General features: G+C 41.7%; 1 protein-coding gene across 1 annotated transcript in view; it reads right to left on the bottom strand.

The window, feature by feature from the left end:
• The window catches only part of col4a3 (collagen, type IV, alpha 3), a 39,948-nt gene that overhangs the window by 24,852 nt on the left and 892 nt on the right, over nt 1–14,204 (bottom strand). The window contains exons 2-18 of the mRNA XM_084350363.1: nt 9,814–10,044; nt 9,544–9,600; nt 6,674–6,763; nt 5,590–5,634; nt 5,417–5,461; nt 4,517–4,579; nt 4,085–4,138; nt 3,941–3,967; nt 3,773–3,847; nt 3,346–3,606; nt 3,221–3,256; nt 1,786–1,833; nt 1,557–1,631; nt 1,434–1,478; nt 1,241–1,303; nt 301–345; nt 6–59 (exon numbers count right to left, since the gene is read on the bottom strand). Coding sequence (XP_084206489.1) covers nt 6–59; nt 301–345; nt 1,241–1,303; nt 1,434–1,478; nt 1,557–1,631; nt 1,786–1,833; nt 3,221–3,256; nt 3,346–3,606; nt 3,773–3,847; nt 3,941–3,967; nt 4,085–4,138; nt 4,517–4,579; nt 5,417–5,461; nt 5,590–5,634; nt 6,674–6,763; nt 9,544–9,600; nt 9,814–10,044 — 1,314 coding nt within the window. The remainder of the gene's footprint in view (nt 1–5; nt 60–300; nt 346–1,240; nt 1,304–1,433; nt 1,479–1,556; nt 1,632–1,785; nt 1,834–3,220; nt 3,257–3,345; nt 3,607–3,772; nt 3,848–3,940; nt 3,968–4,084; nt 4,139–4,516; nt 4,580–5,416; nt 5,462–5,589; nt 5,635–6,673; nt 6,764–9,543; nt 9,601–9,813; nt 10,045–14,204) is intronic.

Below are 14,204 nucleotides of genomic sequence, written 5' to 3'. Positions count from 1 at the left end.
CTCACCTGAGCTCCTTCAATACCTGGAGGACCGAGGAACCCACGATCCCCTGGGTCTCCCTGCAGGCACAACTTGAGTTAATTAATTCTGTCGTCCAGAATCACTAGTTAGTGACACCTCAGAGTCCACTCCTGGTACTACAGAGCTGTTGCAGAGTGGAGCCTCTGTCTCTTATTAATGATCTTTGAGAGAGATTAACATGAAGACGCAGACCACAGTCCTGATGGTGCTGGTTCTGGTCCAAAGTACATTTCTTACTTTAGCAGGTTGGTGAGCATTCCTGTTAGTTAAGCGTGTTACCTGTTCTCCGAGCTCTCCAGGTTCTCCGTCCTTCCCGGGTTTACCCTGAAACACAAACACAAGACGACATGTTGGACCAGGACTACAGCTGTTCAGGGTTCTGATGAGGTTCATTACACCAGTGTGTTGCTGCCACGCCAGAAGAAGAAAAACAGATCAGTATCACGTTAAAACAATTTATATTCACGTAATTATGACATACAAACTTATGACATCACATGACAAGAAACCTTTGTTATAACAATATCATCAAGTAATAACGTGAAACCTTTCATGTTATTATATATAAGTTATCCCATCACAATTTGATTACGGTTTTAATATTAAATGTTTCACATTAGAATTTGATAATATCACCTTAAAAATATTGTTATAAGATAAAAAATATTGTTTTATAACTCAAATTATCTTGAATAGCTTAAAAATATATTGTAAAACAAGTCTTGTTTTATACCGTAAACATATCTTGTAACCATAAAAATATTTTGTTTAAGATATTATATGAAATATTTTACAACTCAAACATATTGTGTATACTTGTTATAATGTGATAATAATGTTTATAACTTTTAAATATTTTGTATATGTTAAAAACATCTTTAAAGTTTCATTTTATAGCTATAAATACTATATTATAAAAAACATTGTTATTATAACATGACGTGAATCCAAATGTGAAATGTTATATTTCTAGCATATTGTCATAAAAATAAAGAATTCTTGTTATAATGTGTTTGTAAATCTGAATGTGTTTTAACAATAAACTTCTCACACTCTGATACAATACTGACCCGTTTGTTTTCTTCACAATGAAACATTCTGACATTCGTCAATAACTTCTTGATTACAAGTTTCTGTTAAAGTCGTGAGGTTAAGTTAATTAATGATTATAGATTATAGATGAATGTTATTGTAAATGAGGGTTGTCCCTCTCTCTTACTAGTGGGCCAAGATCACCTCGCCCGCCCTGCGCTCCTTTAACGCCCGGTTTCCCCGGCACGCCCTGGAGGAGAAAACAAACACACACAATCCAAATCAAGAGTCAGTCAAAACAAACATTATCATGGTTTTATATTTCTGCTGTGGACGAGATAAGTTTATGATTCAGACAGACGGACGGACAGTTGACTCACAGAAGTTCCCAGACAACCTTTCTCTCCAATTTCACCTGGCTCTCCCTGAAAAATAACAACAAAACATATCGGTGAGAACAGACGGACGGACGGACGGACGGACGGACAGACAGATGGACGGACCTTCAGTTCTTTGGGTCCTTCAGCATAAAGTTTGATTCCTTTCTGTCCAGGAATCCCTGGCGGACCACGGTCACCCTGTAAACCAAACACAGCTGATGGTGATGAAGATGAAGATGAAGATGGAGATGATGAGGATGGAGACAGTGTTTAGAGGTGAGAAAGGTTTACATGTCTGTCTTATATCACGGGCGTCTGCTCACAAGGAGAAATTAGCATTGGCATAGCTCACCCTCTGTCCTCGGGGACCCGGGATCACTGGACTGGGACCCTCCTGACCCTGAAACAAAATCACAGCATCATCAGGACCAAAAGGTCGCAGACCGCAGTCACATGACCAAACAGAACATCAGGGGTCTCATCACAGGAACCTCCTCAGTTTAGGAATTTAGCTTTTACAGAACTTCCCTAACTCATGAATTAAGATGACCTAGACCCTGTCCTGAATTCAAAATATGAATTTAGGACAGGGAACAACATGAACAGAAATATTCTGACAATGAGAAGCTAACACTGATGTTAGCCTGTTAGCTTTGTCCATTAATTGGAGGTTCTGTAGTTTAATATTTGTGAGGAACTTGTTTTTGGATCAATCGTTTTATTTTGTATGTCTAATTTTCATTTCTAATCTTTTCTTTTCCATAACTAATGGCCCTTTTGTGAGTCTGAAGTAAAATTTGAATTATTTTCAAGTCAGTGACATTTTGGTTAGTGATTTTAGGCGCTGTATCGTAGTCAACTGGACTTCTGGGCTTCTTCAGACATGTTGTCCAGAGAAGACAGATGGTTTGAAAGAGGAGTAAAAGAATCCATCTATGTCAAACTGGAATGACCGTCTTTGAACAGAGAAGGTGGCCTAAGACACTACTGATCACTCTACAATACCAACCTACAATACAGTACTGAGTTCGCTCCCCAGACAGTTTAACACCATTCACACCTGGGCTCACCTAGCCTTAGCAACCCACATGAAGGCCGGTTGGGTCAACGACCCACAAGTGGCCTTAAAGACTCTGAAATTCAGAGCTCACAGGTGTCCTTAACGACTCTGTAAGGACACTCCCACAATATGTAAGGACACTCCCACACTCCGTAAGGACACTCTCACACTATGTATTGACACTCCCACACTATGTAAGGACACTCCCATAATATGTACAAACACTCCCACACTATGTAAGGACACTCCCACACTCTGTAAGGACACTCCCGCACTCTGTAAGGACACTCCCACACTCTGTAAGGACACTCCCACATTCTGTAAAGCCACTCCCACACTATGTAAGGGCACATCCACACTCTGTAAGGACACTCCCACACTCTGTAAGGACACTCCCACATTCTGTAAAGCCACTCCCACACTATGTAAGGGCACATCCACACTCTGTAAGGACACTCCCACACTCTGTAAGGACACTCCCACGCAGAGTTTAAAGCCTGCAGCTCCTCCAGTTAGTTAGAAGTGAAGAAGCCTCTTGGATGAGACGTGCAACGTCTTCAACAAACTGAAACACGTCCAGTTGCCTACGATACAGAACTTAGAGGTTCCAGGACCTGGATGACTGGTTAGTGATTATTTTATGAGTAAAGTGTGATGATGATGATGATGATTGGTCAGATTTACATTAACACTGTGGGGACAGTTATGTTGCTAAGGAAACACTGACCTTCTCTCCTGGTAACCCCGGCAACCCTGAACTTCCCTGAATAAACAAAACAAAAACCAACCATTGAATCTTTGATCGCTGTCAACATTTCAATAAAGTTAGACTGTTTGAGATCTGGAGCATACAGGAAGTCCGGCGGATCCTGGTGCTCCTGGCAGGCCGGGTTCACCTGGATCTCCACCAAGCCCCTGCAAAACAAGCAGCCAATCAGAAGACGCTCTTGAGTGGCTACAATCACTACAACCACTACTCTGTACAGGGTTTGTAACAGCTGATAATCTTTTACTTTGACTCCCAACTGTGAAAATTTCAGAGCAAATTTTAAAGCAGACATTATTTTTGATAAATTGATCAAACATTAAAAATATAAATGGTTCAGTTCTCATCTGAATCCTCAAAATAACAAACTAAATAACAGCTGTTAGATAAAAAGTGTCTGGAACCTCTCCAGGACAAGTTAAATCTCAGTTCTGTTCATTTTGAGCTGTGAATGATGAACACAACAACTGAGGAAGATCATTCGTCTTATCTGAATGTGTGACAGTAACTGACTATTTCTCCATCTGGTCCTTTTGGTCCTGTTACTCCTTTAATGTCCTGAGTGACGGGGAAGACGAACGAGTCTCCCTGAAACCAGAAGCAGAGGTCATCAATGATCATAAACAGACATTAACTACTGTAAAACATGAATGAAGACAGAATGTGGATGTATTCTCTCACCTTTGGACCTCGTCGTCCTGGTTCACCCTGCAACACATGAACACAGTTAGCTTTAGCTTCTCAGCGTTAATTAGCCTAGCTTAGCTCCGTCATGCAGCAGTTAGAATGTTTTTCACTAAATGACTAGAAGTAGGCTGGACTTACTTGAAGGCCGGCTGATCCTGAAACCCCGGGGTACCCTGGGAAACCAACATCCCCCTGAAACACACCGATGAATTCAGTCAAGTGTTCGTCTGATGATTTGTGTCCCAGAAAGTGGCTCTTATAAAAGATTATTCACTCGCTGGTTTACAGCTTCTGAAACCATCGTAAGTCGAAGATAAAAAGCCTTGATATGAAAATCCTGGAAATGTGGAAAATTCCCTAAAAGATGTCTGTTATTGTCTTCAGTGACCTCAATATTAAAGGAACTTGTATTTTCATTTCATGGTCTGTAACACTTGCTTGTGGTGAACCTCAGGGCTCGATTCTGGGACAACTTAAACTGCAGACATAATGCCGTCTGATACCCTCTACAAGAATCTTGGATTATGTAGAAGTCAAACTGTCAGTAAAATATGATGTAAACATCTCTACCTTTGTCCCGTTGCATCCTGGGATTCCTTGTCGCCCAATCGGTCCTTCATGTCCAGGAAGTCCCTAAAAAACAGACGATAATTATAAATATTCAACAAATCACACTGAAAATAATAAAAATAATCTGCTGACTGGCTCATCTCTCCGTAACTGAGTCATTAAAGTCTTATAAGGTGACAATATTCATATATTTAGCTGTTAAATGCTTCACTGTGCTCATCAGCTGGTCTCTAACTGTATCTGTCTGCGTACTAGAGATGCAACGGTACAGTTTTCCCATGGTTCGGTATGCATCACGGTTTTTGGGCCTCGGTAACGGTTTAGTTTCGATATCTTAATATAAAACTACTCACACTAGCAAAGGCAATATTGCATGTAAAAATAATTAAAAGCAGATATAGTCAAACCACAAACCTTATTATAAAAATGTAACACTTATCTTAATTGCCTTCCGTAAAAAACATATGCAGTATCCAATCAAGTTAAACAGCAGACATTATTGTAGTATTGTACTGTATTGTATCGTATTGGTTGCCTTTGTGTATTGAACCTAACAGGGCGTATTGAACGGTTCGATAAAATATTGAATATTTTTGCATCCCTACTGCGTACAGAGACTTTTTACAGCTGACAGTGAAGCAGAACAGTAAACTAAATGAGCTGAAGCTCCGTCATTTCAAGGGGAGCTGCATCTCTACCAGAGACACCAACACATTGTCAGCTCATATACAAACGTATTGAATGCGGCTGCTACGTGAAATATATTTGAATTTTGGAATATTAAACTTTAAATACACGGTGGCTGCCCTCAAAACATCAGTTTAGAAAAGCATGATCGCAGTCTTGATTATTTATATGCTTTAAGTTTTTTTGTTATGAATGATATACACGGGTGCATACCGGTAGTCCTGGAAGTCCTGGGGAACCTGGTTTTCCTGGAAGACCCTGGAGAACAGAGAGACAGACTGATGTTTACCTTCATATGAAGGATCCTTAAAATGTGTCAGGATGAATTGTCTAAAATGATGCTGAAGTCAAACACATTCATGAGTCATCATCATTATCAGTCATACCCGAGATCCTTTCACTCCTTGACCTCCTGCTCCTCCCAGGTCACCCTGAGGAAATAATAAAAAAAACAGGAAAAGAATCATAAAAACCAAAAACTCTGCAGCAAGGGTGTCACAATTTCGATTTTAAATCGAAATCGATCGAAATTAATTCACAATCTTGAACTTTGAATTAAAAAATAGAATCGTCGATGCTGCCACGCCCCCACGTCACGTCCGGTCGGCTTGCCAAGGGGAAAAAAACACACGTGGTGAAGTGCTGCGAGTCAACCTCCTCTAACTTAGCTACAAGCTAAGCCAGTAGCTATTAGCTACAGCCAGTCAAACGATAGCATGGTGTCACACCATTCCTGTTCGTCTCCCGGACCGTGGTCGGGAAGCACAGGGGAGATGATTTCCTGCAGGGCCGAAGTTTCTGTTAACCTTCGGGGTGAACCCCCTTTCACGTGTTAAGCTGGTCGGGAAATAATACAAGGGAGCTTTGCTGTATCTTGAGGAGCCGGCGCCTTTATTCAGCCAAACTGCAGCCTGTATTGAACACTTTATTGCTGTCGCTACTACTGCTACTCCTTTCGCTTCTCCTTCCTCTCCCATTCATTCACTGTCCGCACGTACAAGACAATCGTGACACCCCTACTCTGCAGAGATCAGACATTTATACAAACGACTTTCAGCTGTGTGGAGATCACAGCCTCGTCTTTAGTCAGATGGATTGAGGGTGGAGTTGGATGATGAAGTAAGGGTTTAAAAAGTTAATGTTTCATATAGAAAAAATAAATAAATACAGTTTATAGGATATTAACTAATAATACAACAATGCAGCTGATCTGAGGTTAGAAACTGTAAAAAACAAGACAGTTATTTGATTTAGTGAATTACGACAGTGGACGGCAGGCTGAGCCCCTGTACTGTAATATCAGATAATTCAGTTTGTTCACCGAGCTAGCTATTAAACTTATCAACAAAAAAAAAAGATATCAAAGATATCAGTCAGACAGCTGTCTGTCTGAACAAGTTAAATACAACACAAAACAACAATAACATTATTAGAAAACATGTCGGCTGTGTTCAGTTAAGACACTGTTACCTTTTCTCCAGGTGGGCCCTGTTGGCCTTCGTTTCCAGGGTAACCAATCACCCCAGGAAGTCCGTCAAATCCAGGAAAACCAGGTTCACCCTGTAGAGAATGAAAACAGGTCGAGCTCATGAGGTGCAGAACAGGTCCTGGGTCAGTTTATCAGCTTCTTTATAAAAAGGTCACTCAGGTGCAGTGAGGATAGGGGGTCAGCTAACCAGGTAAACCTTGGTGACGTCAGGTATAAAAACTGATCCTGGCTCAGTTCACCTGCCGTCCTCACAAAAGCAGTACACAGGTAAAGTCAGGTGTACAGAAATCCTGGCTGTGGTCCAGGTGCATTCAAGTTCCAGTTGAACAGACGGACGTTTCATGTTCAGCAGAGAGGAACAAGCCTTTATTCTCCTGCAGAACACACCTGAGATCACAGAGTTCACACCTGGGTGGTCTCAGGTGCCCGAAAACACATCAGACCCCAAAATCTGAACTCAGCATGAACTCAACACCCCCTGCTTCCAATGAATGTCTTCAAATGAATGTCTTCTTAAATCTTTACTTTTATTTCTATTTCTATTTCTGTTTTATTTTATTGTTTGAAAATTTTATTTTGATTTCTGGTTTTGGCTCAACTTAGTTTTTAGTCCTGCTCTATGACGCACATTAACAGTTTCCTTATCATTAACATTATCATTAACATTATCATTAACATTAACATTATCATTATCATTAACATTAACATTAACATTATCATTAACATTATCATTATCATTATCATTAACATTATCATTAACATTAACATTAACATTATCATTATCATTAACATTATCATTAACATTGACATTAACATCATCATTATCATTATCATTAACATTATCATTAACATTAACATTATCATTATCATTATCATTAACATTATCATTATCATTATCATTATCATTAACATTTACATTATCATTAACATTATCAATATGATTAACATTAACATTAACATTATCATTGTTTAATCTAAATTCAGTTTTTCACAAATGTCACAAACTGGCTCAACATCAGAAGTAATAATATATTATTTAGACCATCATTAGAATGTAAATGTATCTATAAATCACCTTTTATGAGCAGAAAATAAAAATTACTTACACTCAAAAAGTAACGTTTAATGTTTCCATCGTTCATTGTGACAGAATTTGACTGAAACATTACAGAACGTAAAATCACAGTTTCAGGTTAATTATCTTGTCTGTGAAATATAAATACATAAAGATAATCATCACCACATTAGTAGACGCATGATAAATCCTGGTCACCATGAGGCGCAGACTCCATTTCATCTCCTGTGAGTTACTGATGTCTGCAGTGACAGCAGGTCACCACCGGATGGCAGCAGACGGTCAACACAAACTGACCCAGGATCATTGAGGTCTGACCCGTCAGGACGATGTCACCGCGGTGCCTCAAACCCAACACAGTCCCTCATCCTGGTCCCTTTAAGTTCTCCCCTTCTGCTCACAGAGGGGAGTGATTTATGGACCTTACAGCCCGGTTCTTGTCTCTCAGGCTTCATACAGGTTTTTTGTCCTAACCTCTGATTGGTGCAGTTTGTTTCTGCAGCCTGAGATGACGCCTGCAGACTACAACTTAGATCAGGCCCAAAAAATCAAGCCCGACCCTACCCGAGCCCGTGTACGTTGTGTCCGAGCCCAGCCCGGCCCGACACATTAACTGTAATTATGAGCCCGAGCCCGATTTAAACCCGACAATTTTTTAATACGTGGTGTAACAGTCAGAGTTATTCAATGTAGCGCCACTAGGTGGCGCCTCCTTTTGTTTAGTGGGTAATGTAACCTGTACGATGAAGAAGAGCAGGTGTACTTCCGCTCCCCGTGAGAAAGGAAACTGCCGACAGAGCGAAGACTCCACATTTTATTTTGTCTTTATTTTGTAAAGTGTTGGTGCAAGAACCTCGGCCTGGATCGTTTGCAACATTAGTGCCGCAGAGACCCGGCATGGTGGTCCGTATTATGAATAAACCCCCACATGCTGCCTGCCGTCTCTTGAGTAACCGGAGCTACCGGCACCAAAGTGGACCATCACCTTCCCCTTCACCAGCCCACGTTACAGTGGGCTGTTATAACTGACGCTCTGAACTACAACTCCCAGTTGTTGAACTACAGAAGTCTGTTTACAATTATCTTAATGAATAATGCAACAACAACGAAGCATGTACACTGCGCTGTTTGTTTATTCAGAACGGAATGGATCGCAAATGAATAAAGTAATGATTAAAAAAAAACAAAAAACACAAATGCTTGATCAAGGCCCGGCCTGGCCCGGCCCGGCCCGAGGATAGTGGCAGGAAATATCGAGCATCAAACATCAGTCAAACATAAAGCAGTTAATAAAGCAAGATGTCACTGTCATAATGTTTGACTCAGTCCAGTGAGACGGCTGACTGGACCACTCTACGGTTCTGAAGGCTCTCTGATGCTTTAATGCTGTGATCAGGTTTATTTTGTAGGTGGAGAACAGAAACGCTGCACAGTGGTTCAACCAAACTGACGACGAAAACGGCAGAAAGAGACGAAGATCCCCCGAGCAACAGTTAGTTTGGTCTGAGGTTCACACTGCTGGAGGTGGGTGAGCTCACCACTGAGCAGACTGCAGGGGCATCCTCTTCACATCTATATTTGGTGTCTGCATTATAATGTTTTTATATATTTTAAAGGTGCTGTTTGTAAGAAAAGTAGATTTTTGAGTCTCAGTCACAACTCGTCAAAAACTGAGCAAACAAGCTGGAGAGGTGTTTCGGTTTGAAAGACACAAGAAAAAACATCAATAAAACAGGTGATTTAAACGATCAAAGATAAACAGATGGATCTTCTCACCTTCTGACCTTTGACCCCATCACAGTGACAGAAAGACTTCCCGGTGCAGTGACACACCTGCAGACAGAAGACACAAAGACATGGTGTGATCATCTGAGTGTGTTTCATTAATCTGATCCTGGATACAATAATAACTTCATGTGAGACGTGAGTGAATCAGTCCAGCTGCTCATGAGTGAGTTGTTTCTGCGACACTGTGACAAACACTGAACCTCTCCTGAGTTTGTATTCTGATAGAAACTATGAGTTATCATCGTGCCCGCTCCACACAGACAGGTCCACGAGGACAGACAGGTCCACGAGGACAGACAGGACAGACAGGTCCACGAGGACAGACAGGTCCACGAGGACAGACAGGACAGACAGGTCCACGAGCACAGACAGGTCCACGAGGACAGACAGGACAGACAGGTCCACGAGGACAGACAGGACAGACAGGTCCACGAGGACAGACGGAGGAACGAGTTGACTGATGCTGTCGATTTTCCCGAGAAGACGTCTCTGTCCATCCGTCACACGGGCTCTGTGGGTTCAGACTCAAACACCTTGATGTGTGGTGGACTCAGTCTGCAGTGAAGTGGTCCAGCATGTTTCTTCATGAAGTCTTTATCTGAGGACATTTTTCTGTGGGTTTAAACCCAAACACCTTCATGTATCCTGCAGGTGTAACAGTGCTCTTCCTGTGTGATAACCTCCACCAGCAGACAGTCACACAGACGGGCTGATGAAGGTCTGATGTGGTCTTATCTTCATTCCTGTTGGTGCCTCGACATGTCCCGCAGCAGAGCATCATGGGTAACGCTCTACATCCACCATACAGTGAGGGTTCAGGTGTTCACAGAGAGAGAGAGAAAGAAAGAGAGAGAGAGATACCTGCAGCCTCTCTGTGTCTGAACATCAGATCAGATTACTTTCATTTGAGCATCACACAACATGTTTGACCCTCATGACCTGCCGTACAAACCTCACTGCAGAGGTGCAGAACAAAAACTGTGACGTTAGAAGATGACGTCCAACATTAATTCATCCATCCAGAAGATTTAACATCCGACTGAAATAAAACAAACTAAAAAAAACAAACCCTGAAATATTCAGTCAATAAAAAATAAATCAATAATAGCGGAAACAGAAGTTGGTGAAGAAGTGCTGCTCTTTGGTCCGAGACGTCTCCTTCGCCACATCTCAGTAACTTTTACTTCACTACATTTATCTGACAGCTCGCTGGCTCACACACCTGGTGAAATCATCTCAGCTCACTGCAGACAGAGCTTCAGTTAAACTCCTTCCAGGGTGAAGATGTTCAGAAACCGTTTCCACGATGTGGCAGACAAACGTCTGTCTGTGACCTCAGAGTGTGTCCAACATAAAGTGTTTGAGTTTGGATTTTATACTGTTGATATTTATAGACACAAACAGACGCTGATGATGTTTTGTTGACAAGTTATCCAAGAAGATATGTTCTGTTGCTAAGCAGCCGACCACAGTATAACATCTGCTTCCTGTTTACAATAACACGCACACGTCCATGATTGGCCATGAGATGCTGTGCGTGTTGTCAGGTGTGTTGGACGGACGGAGCTTGTTTGTGAAACGTTGCTAAAATGCTCTGGAAGGAGATTTTTATTTTTTACAATCTATCTTCATGTGTGTCTCTGTGTCTCTGTGTGTCTCTGTGTCTCTGTGTGTCTCTGTTTCTCTGTGTCTATGTGTGTCTGTGTCTCTGTGTCTCTGTGTGTCTCTGTTTCTCTGTGTCTATGTGTGTCTCTGTGTGTCTCTGTGTCTCTGTGTCTCTGTGTGTCTCTGTGTCTCTGTGTGTCTCTGTTTCTCTGTGTCTATGTGTGTCTCTGTGTGTCTCTGTGTCTCTGTGTCTCTGTGTGTCTCTGTGTCTCTGTGTGTCTCTGTGTCTCTGTGTGTCTGTGTCTCTGTGTGTGTCTGTGTCTCTGTGTGTCTGTGTCTCTGTGTGTCTCTGTGTCTCTGTGTGTCTGTGTCTCTGTGTGTGTCTGTGTCTCTGTGTGTCTGTGTCTCTGTGTCTCTGTGTGTCTGTGTCTCTGTGTGTCTCTGTGTCTCTGTGTGTCTGTGTCTCTGTGTGTCTGTGTCTCTGTGTGTGTCTGTGTCTCTGTGTCTCTGTGTCTCTGTGTGTCTCTGTGTCTCTGTGTGTGTCTGTGTCTCTGTGTGTCTCTGTGTCTCTGTGTCTCTGTGTGTCTGTGTCTCTGTGTGTGTCTGTGTCTCTGTGTGTGTCTGTGTCTCTGTGTGTCTGTGTCTCTGTGTGTCTCTGTGTCTCTGTGTGTCTCTGTGTCTCTGTGTCTCTGTGCTGCTGCCTGTCTTGGCCAGAAAAACAGTTTTTTTAAAGGAGCAGTCTGTAGTTTTATTGAAGAAATGTTAATGAGCAGAGAAAGATCCTCATTGGCTGAAACAACTAAATAAACAAACTCTCTCTGCCACCTTTCTAGCTTCAAACAGTGTTCTGGGACCTTATTTTCCTCTGAGAACAGCTGGTTTATTCACTGATGGACACAGTTTGTATTTTTACTCATTAATATTGTAAATGTTAAAATTCTGAATTTGAGTTTCTTCTACAAAACTACATAATGCTCCTTTAATCTCAATGAGACTTAAAGAAATATGGAGACATCCTGGATCAGCAGCCTGAAGATATCGGCCACAAGTGAAGCCACTAAGTCAAACACACTGAAACTTTGAAAAGTATACCTGATGATAATAAGTTAAGTTTCAGAGTAAAACTTGTAGTGGAGTATTTTCAGTATTGATACTTTTACTTAAGTAAAGTAACTGAGTCCTTCCTCCTCTGCTGCATTTATAGACTTTAATCCAGAGTGATTTACAACAAGCTGCTGGTTCAGATCATCAGCTGGTTAGTTAGTGGACAAGCTGCTCGGACCGTTTACAGAATGTATGTGCAAACATCTGGAAACACCGGCTTTATTTAAAGAGGTGTGTGTTTTCTGATTCTGCTCAGCTGAGCGTCACCGCCTCTGATTCTGACGCAGCAGAAGTCAAACTGAGTTTTTTTGTGTTTCAGCAAATTTTTATTGGATTTTTTAAAAAAGTGTAAAAAATATGTGGACTGAAGATTTAATTCTGTTTCAGCTGCTGTCGCTCAGAGAGACGTTTTCACTGCAGCTCAGCAGATCAGACCTGTGTGTGTGTGTGTGTGTGTGTGTGTGCGTGTGTGTGTGTGTGTGTGTGTTTGGGTTAGTAATAACAGCAGATCAGGACAAAAGGCTGAAACAGAAAACAGACGAACTAAAACAACAGACAGAGAGCAGACTGTCTGACTGACTGCACACAGACAGACAGACACACCGACAGACAGACAGACAGACACACACACACAGACAGACACACACACACACACACAGACAGACACACACACAGACAGACAGACAGGTTTTATTTCCTGCCTGACATTCTTTATACATTCTGTAATTTCCGCAGTGAGACGAGGTAGATGTTCAGATCGACCTGCTGATAAAACAACAGCTGAGAGACACGACGAGCTGCAGGTCACATGATCGACACCTAACGATGGCGACGGATTAAAAGTTCACAAAGACTGAGACACACTTCACTAAACGATACCAGCGTCAGCCTGCTGGTGGCGCCACACTGCTCCACAACACTCGCAGTCAGGAGACAGGACGGGACATCAGACCAACATGTCTCTCACATGAACGTTATCGTGCAGTTAGCGGCTGAGCTAGCTTACTCTCTTCTCACTGCCGGCTAGCAAAAACAGAAACAGCCAGGTTACTGCAGAAAAACAAAAACACAAGAAGCTAATGCTAGGCTACAAACAGACGACATCACGGTCACATGACTTAAACGTCTCCACCACTGAGCGTCTTACTGCACAATTACTATCCAGGTTTCTATAAACTAATCAATGTACGAGTTGTAAAGTCAGAGTGAGAACAGTGTGTAACTAAAGTGGGCCTGTAAAGACGGACTAGTGAGGAGACGAGTCTCCGTGTTCGCTGTGAGGACGTTTAATGTCCCCGACAACCTCTGTAGTCTCATTCAGACACTTGTTAGCAACCGCTAACAGTTTGTTAACCTGAAAATATCCTACGGTCTGTTAACCACAGGAAACCAGATGTGCTTAAATGCTACAATGCAAAACTCTTTTTGTGGGAGTTCCTGGATCTGTCCCTTCATCTGGATCAGCACCAAAAGTTAATGAGGTCTATTCTGGGCCGAGACTCATCCTCCATCTGAGTGTCATGGAAATCTGTTCAGTAGTTTTTGTGTAATCCTGCTGACAAACCAACAAACCAACCAACAAACCAACAAAACAACCAACAAAACAACAAAACAACCAACAAAACAACCAACAAACCAACAAAACAACCAACAAAACAACAAAACAACCAACAAACCAACAAAACAACCAACAAAACAACAAAACAACTAGCAAAACAACCAACAAAACAACCAACAAAACAACCAACAAAACAACAAAACAACCAACAAAACAACCAACAAAACAACAAAAGAACTAACAAAACAACAAAACAACAAAACAACCAACAAAACAACAAAACAACCAACAAAACAACCAACAAAACAACCAACATCAAACCAGCTGATGATGTAGTACTAATACTACAGCACTAGTACTGCGAGTGTACTACTACAGTACA

This window comes from Pagrus pagrus (assembly GCF_965226575.1).
Source record: "Pagrus pagrus genome assembly, chromosome: 4".
Taxonomy (NCBI): Eukaryota; Metazoa; Chordata; class Actinopteri; order Spariformes; family Sparidae; genus Pagrus; species Pagrus pagrus.
Note: the sequence above shows the minus strand (reverse complement) of the source record. Positions and strands in the feature narration are given on the sequence as shown.